Genomic DNA, 16,582 nt, shown 5'->3' on the forward strand with positions numbered 1-16,582 from the left:
ATGACATATCCACTTCCACCCCTATAGTTTAAAACGTGACAAATACACCCCTGTAGTTTCAATTTGTTTAAAGTAGGCCCCCTCAGCTGAAGGTTCGTCCATAGATTGAAGGGTTAGGATGATTCGATGGAGCTGGTTTTTTGGGCACATCCTATCTATGTCAGGACCCATCAAATGAACGCTCTGGATCATCCAAATAATGTGGGCCCATACCCGAATCCAAACACTACAAAAAAATCATCCAAATAATGTGGGCCCATTAGGAGTTAGATGTCTTGTCCTATTAGCCCTTACATTTGTGGTGTATAAAGGATCACACAAACTTATGCTTTGAAGTATGCTATACTATTGAGGGCTGAGTGGGATCCTCTCATGTAAGGCACAAGCAAGCTGACGTTTTGAAGCATACTAATAAGGGCTAAGAGGGCTCCTCTCACATAAGAAGCACAAGCATTCTTAAAAGGGCTAAGAGGGCCCCTCTCACCTAAGGAGCACGATACCTTGCTTGCATTTATGACATCTAAAGGGTTTTGAAGCAAGCAACAAGTACTCTACTAATAAAGGCTTTTACGGCGCTGGCCCCTGTTAGCGCTTATTAGCCCCTACTAAATATGCAGCTATCAGCGGGGCTCGCGTAATGTAGTTGTAGTTAAAGCTGCACTGAAGTAGCCTCTTTTTTCCGAAGTTCTACCGAAGCATCCAGATTTTATATACTGTGTGGGTGTGAAAGCCCAATATTTTCAAAAAGTACATTGGGCCCACTCCATAAGATAATCCAAACCATTTATTTCTTGGGACAAAACAGGCTCCTAAAGTCCTATTGGTAGAATGCTTGCTCTCATGCGACTGCAAATAATAAGAATAGTTGCGTGAATAAGCTTAGCAGTCTGCCCCAATGAGAAAAACACCCTAAAATTTGTAAGGGTGCAACTTGAGTCGGGTTAAGGCAAACCCTAGCTCAACCCGAGATAGCATTCCCTTAATCCTAACCTGAGCCGGATGATCAACTCTAACCCAACTTGCCTCTAAATCTCTCAATCCTAACCCAACCCATCTTACCTGAAATTGAAATTGAGTTGGGTTGGGTTCAGGTCCACCTACGGCCAAACAGAAATATCAAGAAGAAAAATAACCCTAAGAAAATCACAATAAAATTAAATCGGGTTGGCTATTCCTAACCCTAACCCTAACCCAACTACTAAGCTTAAGCGTTCAGCCCAAAAGATATAAATCCCGGTCCAACTTGAGGGTTACTTTAGTAATTTGAACCCACCCTCTTCCTCGTTCGTACACGGAAGAAAGGCTAGAAAATACGCAGTATAATCCAGTCCAGAGAGAGAGAGAGAGAGAGAGAGAGAGAGAGAGAGAGAGGGAGGATCTGAAATGGACTCAACAATTCTAACGATTCCTCTCTTGAGCTTTTCCAAAACCCTAAAACCCTCTCAAAACCCATTCTCATCCGTTCTCCATCACCATTTCTCAAAATCTCCTCCAAATCAGACCTTCAAATCCCAACTTACCCCCTCTTACAAAATCAGATGTATCCACTCATCCAATTTTCGAAACCCTAACGATTGTTATTTAATCTCTTTCGCCGGAAGTTTACTCCAAAACTCATCTCCGGTATCCCCAATTCCCCGCCGATTTGCCAATATTTCGACCTCCGCCGCCACATTTGGCTCCGGCGGAGGCGGCGATGGGATTACCGGAGGATCCAACGGTGGAGATGGAGGTGACGGTGGATCTAACGGTGGAGGACAGACGGAAGCCAAATCTCTCGCCGGAGAATCGGACGAAGTTTCGGCTTCTTCTCCCGATATTATAATTCTTGATGTCGGAGTAAGCAAATCATCATCCTATTGATGAAAAACATTTCTGACAGTTTTTTTCCTTGGGAATTTTTTTTAGTGTATTAAGAAAGTAGGGACTTTTAGAAATATTTTTCTTGGGAATTTCTTTCAGTGTATTAAGAAAGTAGGGACTTAGGGTTTTGTTTTGTTTTGTTTTTCTGATTTTTTTAGTTTGAATTTGATAATTTCCTGTAGGGAATGACTTGTGGAGGATGTGCAGCGAGTGTGAAACGGATATTGGAGAGCCAAGTAAGCAATTTTAAGTATTTTGCTGGTATTTTCTTTTGATTTGAGTATTTGTTAGGTTGGTGATATTGGCACTACCATGTTTTAATAATTGCACTAATTTATAGTTGGCTTTTTAGAGCTTTTTGGGAGCTGTAATAACTTTTGTCAGCCATTTTAAATAATAAAAGACAAGATAAGTTTGTGCAATTATTAAATCATGTAGTGCCACCATCACTAGCCATTTCTTATTATTTATATTATATATTTTATTTTTTGTTTTAATAATTGCACCAATTCATCTTGTGTTTTCTTTTTTTTAATTGGCTTTTTGGGAAATGTAATAACTTTTGACAGCCGTTTAAATAATAAAAGACAAGACGAGTTGGTGCAATTATTAAAACACGATAGTGCCAATATCACTAGCCATTTGTTATTGTTTATATTAGATATATATTTTTTTTTTGTGCACATCTTGCCATTTTTTTAAATTTGATGAATGAAGTTTCCGGCTTCTAGACTTGTGTTCCTACCTGATATTCTATTACCTTTGGAGTAATGGAGATGTAATATTTTCATGTACATTACAAGAATATTTTCTTGTAATTTTGGCCATTTCTTGAGATGGTCTTGGATCAGTAGTGATTTATGCATCTGGGGTTAATTTCTCATCACCACTGAACTTATTGCTGCATGGTTTGATAATCCGGACAGTCGATATAGTGGGACCAACCAAAATCACACTGATTGGGTAATCAAATCCATCTGGTTCAGCGTCTTTAAGCTAAGAGTTGGAGATGGCAATGGTCAATTACCCATATTCAACAGGCTAAGTCTGTCGCATATGGACAAATGCCTAATAATGTCCGTCTGGGATTATTTTTCTCATAGTTTCAAAACTCCCCCGCGCCATCGTGGACACCCCAGAGTTGGACTCCTTTTTACTCTGGCCACATTCTTGTCCGAGTCCGCATTTTGCCCTACAATGCCAATCAAAACTTGTTTGACTCTCCCGAGTTATGACTGCGTTAACCGAGTACTCAGCCACGTCAACTGAGCACTCAACCGTGTTGTGCCGAGTCGACTAAGATTTTCTTTGGTTTTGACGCGCATTCACATTTTGAAACACTACTTTTTCTACAATGACATGCATTTTATGTCCACATAAGGTGGGCCTAGATCATTCCACTGTAATTAATCTCCAGCAGCTTAAATCACAATTCACAATCATCCCCAACTTTTTGTTTCATATTAATTGTGAAGGTTATATTGGTTTTCTACACTATTTTCCACTATGCAACACCAACAGTGCCAATACATTGCATACACAGCCTCAGGTATCCTCTGCTAGTGTCAACCTTACAACAGAGACGGCCGTTGTATGGGTTGTACCTGAAGTCCGGCTCACACAGAACTGGGAACAACAATTGGGAGAGAAACTTGCAAAGCACTTGACGAATTGTGGGTTTAAATCCAACCTTCGAGGTAAGCATTTGCTAAACTATCACAATCTAGTTATCATGTTTGTTTGCAACCTCACCGTGGAGCATATTTAACTCACATTTTCATACTTGCAGTTTGTATCTTATGAATTCTTATGTGAAACAACCAATTACTCCAAAAGCTTAAGCTGTCAGAGATGGCGTTATTTAATGTGGAATTTTTTTAATAACAAGGAGGTTTGAACCCAGGCATTTGCTCTGATACCATGTGAAACAACCTATTACTCGAAAAGCTTAAGCTGTCGGAGATGGCGTTATTTAATCTTTTATACTTCAACATATTACAAAAGAAATTGTAGTTGTACTTAACTACATATCAACTCAGGAGATTATGTGAAGCATTCTAACCGATATTCATTAGAGGATGATGGCTGTCTAGTTGTTTAACACTTATCTAGCCTAATGTTTTAAAAATTGGCCTGCAGATCAGCCTACAATGGTCTAGGTATGGATGCTTGAATTTTCAACTAAAGGGAAAAAGGTGAAGAAGTATGATTTTTGTTTTTTTAGAATGATGAAGCTTTATTGATAAATAAAGGGAAAAAGGGCCCCTTGACCAAGTTGGACAAGGGCTAGAACAGTACCACCTAACAAACGCAATGCAAAAACAACAAAACTCTCAAGGGAGATGTGGTCAAACACCTCCATAGCAACAGTCTCTACCCCAAATCATGACAGGAGATCTGCCTCACCATTGACGTTGCGAAGGACATGCTAGAATGATGTCACATGCCTTCATACCATCTCCAAGACTCAATAGTATCTGCAAATCTCCATGGATAACCTTTCTCATTTTTCACCCAATGGATAACGTTCAATATGTTCCTCTCCACGTCAAGGGAGTCAAGAAGGGACGGTTCTAGTAGATGGATCCCGCTCAAGAGCGCATGGACTTCCACCTCATTAGAATTAGCCACGCTAATAGGACCCCAAAAGCCTATTTGACTGCTCTTTTCGCACTAGAAAGGAGACCCTCAATGGCAGTGAACCCCAATTTCCTTAAGTTAGAATGGTCAAAGTTTAGCTTCACGAACCCCATGCTATGGGGAGACCATCTAGGGGCCAGTCCATCATCATGGACCATGCTCACACGGATCACATCAGAGGAGAAACAGATGGAAGACTCTGAAATGCCTCTAAAATCTGGAAGCACCACCTCCAACAGGCCAAAAAGAAGTATGTAATATACTTTATTGAGAATTAACACAAACCTTTGATTTATGAGGATTAGGTTCTATGATTTCAACTAGAAATCAGGTTTCGTAGTGGGTTTCCATTTTTTAAAAAGAATAAAAAAGGAAAATAATAAGTCATGTTTAAATTAAGGGAATTGCTAGCGTCCATCGCAAAAGGGTTTTCGCGGCTGTCTGTCGCACATCAGACCAGCCACCTCGTTAATGAAGACAGCAGCTTTTGTCTCCATTCACGAGGTGGCTGGTCTGATGTGCAACAGACCACCCGCGAAAAGCCTTTTGCGATGGACCTTAGCAAATCCCAACAAATTAATATTATTGGCTACCATTTTTAAAAAAAGAAGTCATGTTTAAATTAAAAACAGAATGTAAATCCACAATAAATGAATACATAAAGGGCGGCCCAATGCACGAGGCTCCCGCCATTGCGGGGTCTGGGGAGGGCTAGATGTACGTAGCCTTACCCTTGCTTTGCAAAGAGGCTGTTTCTATGACTTGAACCCATGACCACCAGGTCAAAATGGAGCAACCTTACCGTTGCGCCAAGGCTCGCCCTCTGGAGATGAATACATATTTTTGTTACGCCAAGGCTCGCCCTCTGGAGATGAATACATATTTTTGTTATTATTCTGACATCCACTTCTTTTCTACTGGAGATAGTTTCAATGTAGCTTGAGTCAGTCAATACTTTGAAATAAGTGATTGCAGATGGTATTGTTTTTTATTTATTTGCTTAATTGTTTTTTTGCAAATAAAATTCTCCATATATTAATTTGGGAACAAATTGTGAAGACTGATTTCTCATAAGTATTTCAAAGTGCACATTTTCTGCAACAATTTTAGTGCCTCACATTAATGGCTTGTTTTTCTAGCTGAATCATATGCATACAACTCTTGGATGTAGGTTTGGACTTAAGTGATGCATGACATGACTAGGGATATCTAATTTTGGTGGTGTCCCCAATTTTGACCGATGAAGCTATTGATCATTATCGAGTCTAGGTTCTAGATATATTTCCTTTGATTCTCCTTGATGATTTTTCACACATTAAGCTTGGAAATAGTTGAAGAACTTACATAAATTAATTAATTTATTTTTTATAACACGAAATTTATCAACTTACATAATTTTTTTTTTGAAAAGGTAACTTACATAAATTTATTACTGTCCTTTTTTCATTCTTTATCACAAGTTAGGATCAATAGTTTCTAGTTTCACATAAGGCTTTGGATTCAAACCTGCAACTTGGATGAGTTGATATTTCCTTTTGGCGCCTATCCGTGTCCTATTTGAGGCTCCTATTAGCTAGAAAAGTCCCGCCTGATCAAGGCTTTGTAACAATTGTATATTGCTTGTCCAACTCTGGCCTTGGCTCAATTTGCATTGAAGAACTAGGATGCAAGAGCGAAGAACACGTCGGGGGAGATCGTGCATAACCCTTATCGGTGACCAGTCTCTATCAGGACTGGGAATAGAGATCTGCATCGAAGTCATTATTTGGAAGGTGGAACATGTAGAAACTTTTAGGTATTCGAGCAAGGAAAATGATGACCAAAACAACATACTGATCAGTGGGATGTTCAGAGGAATAGGGAGTGCAGGTGATCTGCAAATGCCGTGGAAGAGAGACAAATACGCAGGTTGGATGATTGGTTCTGTCGCATTTGCACCTTTTCCTACTTTAGACGTGGAATAACATGTATAAGATGCGGGAAGATTTGGTCCAGCTTGGATCAAAATCCTCTGTAGTTTGATGGAAGGCAGGACGGTACCGGAAAATCAGGTACTAGGAACTTGTAGTGTCGGCCCGTCTAGCATTCTGCTTCCTCACATTCTGCCTAGCATTCTGCTTCCTCACGTTCTGAAGGACTAGAGGTCCGAAGAACCCTATCCCTTTTTCGTAAGAAATGATGATGATTTCAAGTTTTCAACTAATAAAGGATGAAGGATGGTTTTGCAGTCTAGGCCACACTCCTCGAACAATGTGTGGGGGGAGTTATGTGGTAACTGGCTGTCGCATACTAGCCTGGTGGAGTCGCTTGCGACATTAAGTGGAATCTTGGGAAGGATATAGATTTACCCTATTGGTCCTAAGGTAGGGGGGATCTCAATGCATTCAGATATCCGTAGAGAAGACGTGGTTCATGTATGTAAGAACAAGGTGAGGTACCCGTTCAAATAACTAAGATTTTTTGGAATCAGCGGTGTGGCGTTAGTTCGAATGAAATCCAGTAAGATATCATAGGGGTTCCTCCTCACGTTTGGGTGGTGGATTCTTTCCTTTAGATAGGAAGTTTTGTGGGAGGAGTGGCGTCCTTGCATAGGCCTTGCAATGCTGGCAATGGCTTTGCAGTAGGACAGATATGCGTCAGGGTAATCCCGTGTTATCGTCTCCACTATCGGTAGATGGGGTGATGTTTTTGATCAAGGTATAAAAGGAAATTCTCTCAAGCTTTTGTGGTGGAGATCACCAACATGCTAACATATTTGATTTTTCAAGCGACGTAACAAGTCTGCCGTTTCAACCATGTGTGCTTTTGTCATCAGCCCCAATGCCAACAACGTGGAGGAAGATGTATGGAGAGGAGTTGGGGCTCAAGACGATGTTTCCAGTTGGAATAGGACAGGTGGCTAAGGAGGTGGTTAGACTTCAATTTGACCAGGTCTTTGTAGTTTGACCAGGTCTATGTGGGACACACCTCTCTCTTGCCTTGTGACGTGGGTCCACATGATTTCAAATTGTATAGTTGGGTAGATTGGGTAAGCAAGGTTCTTCTGCCAGAGACAATTGTTCTCTAGGTATTGCAAGTGTAACATGCACGAATTTCAATTTTCAATAGACTGGGCTGGCGTATACGAGTTCGGCGGGGATTTGCGACGCAAATGAAGCTGAAGCGAAGGGCCTCCTATTTGGATTAAAGTGGTTTGCAATGAACGATCTTGGGCCGCTGATGATCGAGGGCGATTCTAGCAATGTCGTCGCATGGGCACAAGGGAGATGTGGCGGTCCATGGCGTCTATATCAGATTATAGACGAAATCAGAGATTTGATTCGGGTTTTAAAACCGCTGCTTAACCACAAGCACCGATCTGCAAACTCAAATGCAGATGCTTTGGCTAAGGCATGAGTTTTCTTAACGGAGCCAAGGGTAGTATACCCTTCTGCGGATGAGAATGCGATGTAATTCAGTATGATTTTGGGGCCATTTGGTGCCCATGCACTCTGTACTGTTTCAACTTGTGGGACATCTTGTCCCCTGATTTCAAATTTAATTTGTTACCTTTAAAAAAAAAAAAAAGACTGGGCTGGCGTCGGCATAACCTTTGCATGACTCGAGAAGCACATGTGACTTAGCCTCAAGCTCGGTGGTTGCTTTTGGACACCTGCCAATCAATGCTTTGGATCCTACTTGTTCTAGGTGGAGTAGAAGGTAGGCCTTGGGGTTTGGACATGTGGCCCAATCTGCGTGGGTCTGAGGTTCATGAGGGCCCTCCTGTCACTTTGAGTATCGTTGATGTGGGTTGTGAACCTCTGTGGCTGGCTTCATAGGGCCCTATGGTTGGACCGAATCGTGTGGACCTGGGTTTTGAAGGCCAGTACTCACTGGGCCTGTGATGGATGCAGATCTTGGCTTATTGGCTTGAGAGCTCTGGATGGGTTGGAGTCGAGGTTCTATAGGGCCAGCCTTTCTATTTAGCTGTCACCCAAGTGGTGGGTCTGGATAGTGCGCCAATCTTTCAGCTAGAAAACATTCCTGCCATCCTAGGTAGGATTGTAGGAATTCACTACGAGAGTCAGGGGAGATTCCAAGAGACAGAGCGGTAGAGGCACATCATAGTGCTTTGATTGGCACAAAGGAGAGTCAGCTCTAGACCAAGGAGGCGGAGGATTCCCTGTCCTTTCATGCCAGTCTTTGTGCGATTTTCCACCTAGCTCTTATGATAGAACAGTTCACAGCAATTAAGTAGGCTCAATGGTTGGTTCGGTTGCCTCCCTGAATCGATCTCAAAGTGGGGGAGCTCTCAGACTGGTTGGTCGATCATCCTCAGTTAGGCTCTATCGCACTCTTTCTGTTTCTTCTTTATGTTTGGATCAGCATTCTTGTGATTGCAGGTCTAGGTTTCATTCTTTTATCCCCATTGAAGAGCCCTGGGTTGGTAATCTGTAGAGTAGGTCAATATTTCAAAATGATCGGATAAATAACATTTAATAAGAATCTAATTTAGATAATTTTATGAAGAAGAGGATTTGCAAGGAGCAAACCTTTTTTTAGCAGTCGGAGCACCCTTTAAATAATGGTGGGGCATGGTGGGAGCTACAAGAAGAAAAGTGGTCTACAAGAAGATACTGGAACCATGTGGCGTTCCTTCTTGTCTCCAATCTCACATTATGTATCTTCTATACCTACTTGAGAAAATTTAAGAATGCAATTCGTGGATTTTTCATGGTGTTGGTTTGAGTACTCGAATCTTGTGATTGAAGAGTTGAAGCAAATTAGCAGGAGAACTTACTAGCTGTGTTTCATAGAGTGCAATGCCATGTCATCTCCATCATACATGTGGCACACTTGTATGGTGATTAGGGCTGTTTATCTGGTGGGCCACCACGTGGATGGGCTATAGCCTAAAAATTGCAGATATGGGACGATCCTAACTGCCTGATCCTTGTATTTTTTCCGATTGGATGTTGACTGATGCTCATGTTCCACCTTATTTTTAAAGGCTCATTTGCAGATTATTGATTGGATTGCTTAGTCAGATTGCTGTAGTTTTTAGGCTATATCCCATCAGCGTGGTGGCCCACTGGATCAATGGTCCTAATCACCGTACATATGTGCCACATTTACGGTGTAGCTAGCTGCCTAGTATTTGGTGTCCTTATCCTTGTCATCAGGTCTATGCTGGATGGATGATTAGTTTCCATAATGACCACCAATTGACATATTCTGAGATAACAATGACTCTATAAAGGCCTTCTTGTTTAGATTAGATATCTGCATCCCATGTTTTTGAAACCCACTTCTATGTTGTGGACTTGTAGGTCCATGAATTCATTACGGGGATACATAACCATGCTCATATTTTAAGAAGTGAAACTTTGGTCGATTGGAGCAATGTCTGCACGGTTTTGTCTCATTGTTTTGCGAAATTAGAAAAGAAATGTGATATGCAAAAAATTATATGCATCTTGATCAAATGTGGATTGAGTACCTAAAAATGCCTAAGTGGGTGAACAACAACTATGCATTCCTAGGGTGAACAACAACTTCTGAAGTTTTCCTGTGATTCATGTGAATCTTGGTGGGCGATTGGCAGGTCGAGGAGACTTTATTGAAGGAGACATTCATTCATAAGTTACACAGGATGTGTTGACATGAGCATCTCAACATCTTCAAAATTTTCACGGTACGTCACTGTTTCCTTGCACATACCTTTCACCGGAACTCTTTATATAATCAACATATTGTTGACCTAGCTTCCATTATTTGAAATGCGGAAGCTTAGGGGTTCATTACTTAGGGTCTAATAAAACCATTTCTCTGTCTATAGGTGGGTTCGGCAGCTGCAATGAGTGGATTTGGACAAAGGCATTTGTGTTACATTGGAGTCCATTTTGTTTACATGTTATATTAAGATATCAAGAGACAGTGTACTTTGTTCTGATGTCATTTGATCACCCTGGAAGCTTCTCGAGGGTTCATATGTATCATAATTGATATATTTTGCCTTGTATTTGAATGCTGATTGCCAATCAGATTGGTCTGAATTGATGTCTGTTTTTTCCAAGTTTTAGAGGGACAATCACTAGGTTATCATCCTTTGGGTTTTATACTCTTCACCATGTGGTAAGCATCTCATCGCAACTTACAGCCTTGAGTTAAACAAATTGAGAGATTTCGCAGGTTTTGAAGTAAATTCTAAGTTTTGGCCTTCTTGCACTCCATGGTGTTGTCACGTTTCTGTTTACGTGCATATTAAGTTTCATAATTATAAGTATATATCCTCCTTTCTTTAAAATTTTCTTTGAACCCACAATTTCTGCATGCATTTTCTGTTATTTTATCTTCTTTTATTTCATAAATGTGACATCCCTGGTTACCGGATTTCAAGGACGTTTCACCACACATATTTTCGTGCGATGAAGGACTAAACCATTCTGAAATTGAGATCAATAAGCATGATGCCGAGCTATTTAGTAAACCTGGGTATTATTTTATAAAAAATTGCGTCTAAAATTCTTATCCGTGATGGTTCTGTTGCCATTTCTTATTTATTAAGTGAGATGCATCTATATATTAAAGAGTTCTTTTGTTCATTCTTTGCCCAGGAGTTATGCATTTGATGAAGTCTGAATGTAGAGTGTAATTTGAAGTAGCCTTTCTGTGGCAGTGTATATATTCAGTGTTGAAGCTGTATTCTCTGACAAAGACATTTCTGCGAAAATACATTGAGAAACTATGATGTCTTGGTAGCATATTATCTCGGAATTAATGCAATGAAAGCAATATTTTGGTAACTCCCAATTAGATGCCTCTTCACGAAGCATGTTTGGTTATCTTGGTGATCGTTTCTTATTTTTCTTTTCATATTTTTAGTGGCAGGGAAAGGAGCTTGAACTTTTGAATGAGTTCTACTGAATAGCATATTTGCACAATAAGATTTTAAGGCCTTGAGAGCCTGTTCTTGGGTTCATGAAGAAACTGTTCCTGCTGAAAATAATAGGCTTGATCACGTTTGATTTCCTACTGTCCACATAATTACTCTCTTGTGCAAGTTGACTATACATTTCCTTGATGACGATGGTTCATTGTTATTAGAATATGCTACTCTCACTTATTCAGTCTGCCTAATGTTTGAGTTTTTTTCCCCCTTGGGTACGAAATGAAGGTTCCGGAAACATTCATTTCTTTAAAATATCTTTTTCCGAGGTGGAGGGTGCTTTCGGTTACATGTCTTTTGTAGCTTTTGATTCTGTCAACTCATTTCTGTTCTTGTGGTTCTATGTTTTGCCTTTTTTTGATTGTCTTGGTTTCTATGTCTTGCTTTTGGTGATTGTCGTCAAGTTCCTTTCAACTGAAGAGGCTGTAAAAAAAAAAGGGCGGCCCAGTGTACGATGCTCCCGTCATTGCGGGGTCTGGGGAGGGCTAGATGTACGCAGCCTCACCCCTGCTTTGCAGAGAGGCTGTTTCCGTGACTCGAACCGCTGCTTTACAACTGAAGAGACTAATACTCTAAAAGTTGGTTTTTTCCCTTTGGTACAAAATGAATGTTTCGGAAACATTCTTTCCTTCAATATATCTTTTTTTTCCCTTTGGTAAAATTTTGGTACAAAATGAATGTTTCAGAAACATTCTTTCCTTTAATATATCTTTTCTGTGAGGTTGAGGGTGCTTTCTTTTCCGTGTCTTTTCTTTATTTGATTCTGAACTCACAATTAAGGGTGGTCCTTATAGCAGAAGAGACCGTAATACCCCTGCTATTTTCCACTTTTGCTGTCTTGGCATTTGATATCCTATTCCAGTGCTTCCGCTTGAGTCTATTAGTTACTCATTTGTTCACATCGGTTACTGAGATACGCTCGTAAGAACCTCAAAACACATCATATATTGTTCAAATTTTGAGTAGAAGTGATACGCCTATTGGATAACATGTTACTTCCAGTGAGACACCATTCTACCATTAAAAAAAATGAAAATAAAAAATAAAAAAAATACAGTGAGACATCATTCTAATCACTTCTATCTAAGGTTCATTTTGCAACATGTAACAGTCTTGCTCTATTGGTTGCAGATTCTGCAAAACAGAACTTGTATGGGGTTTTTGAAAAGAAGATGGATGAAAAGCTCAAACGCATAAAAGAAAGTGGTATAACCCTTTGCCTTCATTGTTTAAATACCAAAAGAGTCAAGGTGTTTAGATACTTTGTTAATTTTTACAAGATTTCTAATTTTTTCTAAATTCTACTTTGATTAGTATAAAGATATATTTGTTAATGCAATGTTTGGCACAGATTCTTAGACTAATTTTACAATCTTAACAGGTCGAGAGCTTGCCATCTCCTGGGCATTATGTGCTGTATGCCTTGTGGGCCATGCCTCTCATTTCTTCGGAGCTAATGCTTCATGGATCCATGCATTTCATTCCACAGGATTTCATCTGTCACTGTCTTTATTTACATTAGTTGGTCCAGGCCGCCGACTTATTCTTGATGGACTTAAAAGCCTGTCGAGGGGGGCTCCAAACATGAATACTTTAGTTGGTCTTGGGGCTTTATCATCTTTCGCCGTCAGTTCCATAGCTGCCCTAATACCAAAACTGGTATTTAACGATCCTTCCTTTTGAGAGTGGTTTAGTTTGGCTGCAATTGGATCTAAGTTCACTATTTTATGATATGTGGGGTTATTTTGATCTTCTGGATCTTTTGTGGTCTTTATGAATGGCGATGCTTGATAAATTGTAATATTTATTATAACCTGCTTTTTTGGAGGAAATAAAAAAAATCTTTCAAAAAAAAATTATAACCTGCACATGAAACATGAAACCCTATATAAGTCCATGTTTAATTATTAAGTCAATGACTTAGAGACTAGGCCTTGTTTATTAAGTCAATGGCTTACACATTAACTGTTGTGTCACTTTATAATTTTTTCTTCTATAAAGTGATACCGGTTTATTAAAATGGATACCAAATGAATTGTGCTTCTTGTCTTACCCATCAATCTTTTGTTATTTTATTCTGTTTTTTGCGCTTACTAAATCTATTTTTCCAATATTTTACATGTTCTGTGAAGTGTAGTTTTGGGAATTAATCTATAGTATTCTCGAGACAGAAATAAAACACAAGGTGGAAAATCTTTTCCTTCTCCAAACTCTTTCTCTGGGCTTTATATTAACACCCTTGCCCTTTGCCCATATCCTGCTTTTGCATGACCTTGTAACAATTATTTGCTGCGTATTTGGTCACCAATATTAGATGTCTGACATATCCAAATAGTAAATCTTATGTTATTTAGTCTCCAACTCATTCCGCTTTTTGGTAGAAACTCACCACAATTACTTGCTTTGGTGTCCTTTTGTACTTTCATGCATTTAACTTGCCATTCAAAAAAAAAAAATGCTTATATTAGATTTTGGCATTGGTAGGTTATTGATTGTCATTATTAGTCCTTTTATGTTCTTTTGTAATCATATTTGCATTACATCCAAATCTCTCTTCTCTTTGTTTTACATGATATAATAACCCCAGCTAGGTTTTCAAGCTTACTAAATTTCATGCTTTGTCAAAGATCGGAATTGATCAAATTGGATTCGCCCCCCCGGGGGGGGGGGGGGATCCATATCTCAGGAGTTTTTTTTTTCACTGAGGGATATTGAGTGTAGGGTTCTACATTGCCTGGGCTAGCCTGTCGGCTGAATGGACCTGGGCTAGCATGCATTCCCTGGAATGATCTTACATTACGTAAAAGGGTAATGCATCCGTGGAATTACAACTCGTGTTATTAACATTACAAGAGGCTTTTATGTTAAGAGTGTTGCAGTAAACTCTTTATTTTGCTATTATTGTGGACACCTTCTCCTTTATGCTCAAGATATTGCTCCTCCAGCCTTGAAACTGCTTAATTGGCATGTGAGTCATATTATGCATTTTAGTAAAACGGTCTTTTTATAATTGATATGGCGCCCTTGCAGGGTTGGAAGGCGTTCTTTGAGGAACCAATTATGTTAATCGCATTTGTATTGTTAGGGAGGAATCTTGAACAGAGAGCAAAACTAAAAGCTACTAGTGACATGACAGGACTTCTAAATATTCTTCCAACAAAAGCTCGCCTTATGATGGATAATAGTACAGCAGGATTGCCTTCAATTGTTGAAATTCCATCAAACAACCTCTCTGTTGGAGATCAAATTGTTGTCCTACCAGGAGTGAGTAATGGGTGGTTTTATTGCACTTTATCAATTGCTTTTTTAACCTTTGCCTCTATTTCACATATGCATATGAAAATCCTAATGTCAAATAGACTCATTAAATTCTCTCTCGGTCTGGACACTAAATTTTTGGCTCGTTGTTCGACTTGGACTTTTGTTAGTCCTTTGCTTCTATATCCACACGTGTTGTCTATTTACAACCATGGGTTTTATAGTAATAGTCCGTCAAATGTTTCACCTAGTTGTTAAATTTTGGTTTTAGTTTCAATTTCAGTCGCCATGGAAACGGTATCGTTTTGGTTTTGGTTGGAAATTTTGGTGGAAATCTGTAAAATCACGGAAACATATGTAAATGATAGAATTTTAGGATGAAACTTTGGGAAATGCTAGAATAACCACAACTAAACAACATTTCACATGTAATGACATGTGTTGTCATGCATGTCTGAGGATGCGACACATGCCAAATTTCACTTGTAATTCATATAAATGTTTATATATAATACATACACCACATATCACATGCAACTCGTATAAATATAATTATGAAACACATATTGATATAGTATACCACTAATACACTTACGATTTCGGTTTCAGTAACTGTTTCAGTTTCCGTATTCATTTCGGTAGGGATGGAAATGGAAACATTTCGGTCGTTTCGTGTCGGTTTTGGTGGAAATTTAAAACTACGATTTCAACCAGTCTGCTTATCATGTACTCTACTTTGTGATCAGGGATTTGAAGGCGTAATACATGTTTCTGATCTGTGGTCTTTTATTTAATGTTGTTTTAGCTTGCTGATTTATTTGTTAATACATTTTCTCTTTTAATAAGGACCGAGTTCCAGCAGATGGAGTTGTCATAGCTGGTAGAAGCACTATTGATGAATCGAGTTTCACCGGAGAGCCTCTTCCAATAACAAAATTACCTGGGGTATGCCTTCTTCAAATTATCAGTGGATTTCTTTTCTTTCTTTTTGTTTCACTCATAGAGGATATCCAATTGCCGTTGTATGGTTTGGTTTTTGTCGGATACATATTCTCTGTGGTTTGTTTTTACACAATCATTTCCGCCATCTTTGTCACCCCCCTAATTGTTTCATTTCCCAATCTAATGTGGAACTTACCTCTGTCCCAGACTGATGTGACAGCTGGGAGCATAAACTTGAATGGTAGACTAATTGTTGAAGTAAGAAGGCCAGGTGGTGAGACGTTCATGGGAGACATTGTTCGTTTAGTGGAAGAGGCACAGAGCAGGGAAGCTCCTGTACAACGGTTGGCTGACAAGGTCCTTTTCCTTCATTTTGTTCAATACTAAATTATGATTTTTATGGCATTAGATGGAAGGTGGAGAGTGTTGAAACTCCTTAGTTCTAGCAACTCTGTGCCATCTTGTTTGTTTTTAACTTGCGAGTTATTACCTTTTTGACATATAGATTGCTAGAAGATTTTCTTGTCTTATATTTATTTTCACCTCTCTATTTTAGAACATAGCTGTATGCATGTCATATCATATGCCACTCATGGTGGATTATGCTGTGAGATACTTTAATCAATTCGTTATGAATGAATAGTCTGCATTTTGCATTCACACTGAATATCCATGTTTTTATCCACTAGTTGTTGTTTAGCATGATGGTGCTGTTATCTTCTACATTGGATGATGAGGAGAGAAGAAGAGAAGAGATAGGAGATGAGAGAAAGGTTGTGTGAGAGTTAGCTCCTCTCCCACACGAAAATTATATTTATATTTAAAATATAATACAATGACAAGCATACCCCCAATGCAAGTAAATAAGTCAAACATAACCCCTCAAGCTGGATGTATATATATCATACATTCCTAGCTTGTTACAACATCCTTCAACTTAGCGGGCCCCAA

General features: G+C 39.3%; 1 protein-coding gene across 1 annotated transcript in view; it reads left to right on the forward strand.

Moving 5' to 3' along the window:
- The first annotated feature begins 1,312 nt into the window (after positions 1–1,312).
- The window catches only part of PAA1 (P-type ATP-ase 1), a 31,252-nt gene continuing 15,982 nt past the window's right edge, over positions 1,313–16,582 (forward strand). The window contains exons 1-8 of the mRNA XM_077393810.1: positions 1,313–1,839; positions 2,046–2,099; positions 3,407–3,560; positions 12,563–12,637; positions 12,813–13,090; positions 14,462–14,695; positions 15,536–15,634; positions 15,839–15,988. Of these exons, the coding sequence (XP_077249925.1) occupies positions 1,384–1,839; positions 2,046–2,099; positions 3,407–3,560; positions 12,563–12,637; positions 12,813–13,090; positions 14,462–14,695; positions 15,536–15,634; positions 15,839–15,988 (1,500 nt within the window). The 5' untranslated portion in view covers positions 1,313–1,383. The remainder of the gene's footprint in view (positions 1,840–2,045; positions 2,100–3,406; positions 3,561–12,562; positions 12,638–12,812; positions 13,091–14,461; positions 14,696–15,535; positions 15,635–15,838; positions 15,989–16,582) is intronic.

Source organism: Tasmannia lanceolata, unplaced genomic scaffold (genome assembly GCF_043159265.1).
Source record: "Tasmannia lanceolata isolate RefF3 unplaced genomic scaffold, GAP_Taslan_0.1 ptg000013l, whole genome shotgun sequence".
In the NCBI taxonomy this organism is placed as follows: domain Eukaryota; kingdom Viridiplantae; phylum Streptophyta; class Magnoliopsida; order Canellales; family Winteraceae; genus Tasmannia; species Tasmannia lanceolata.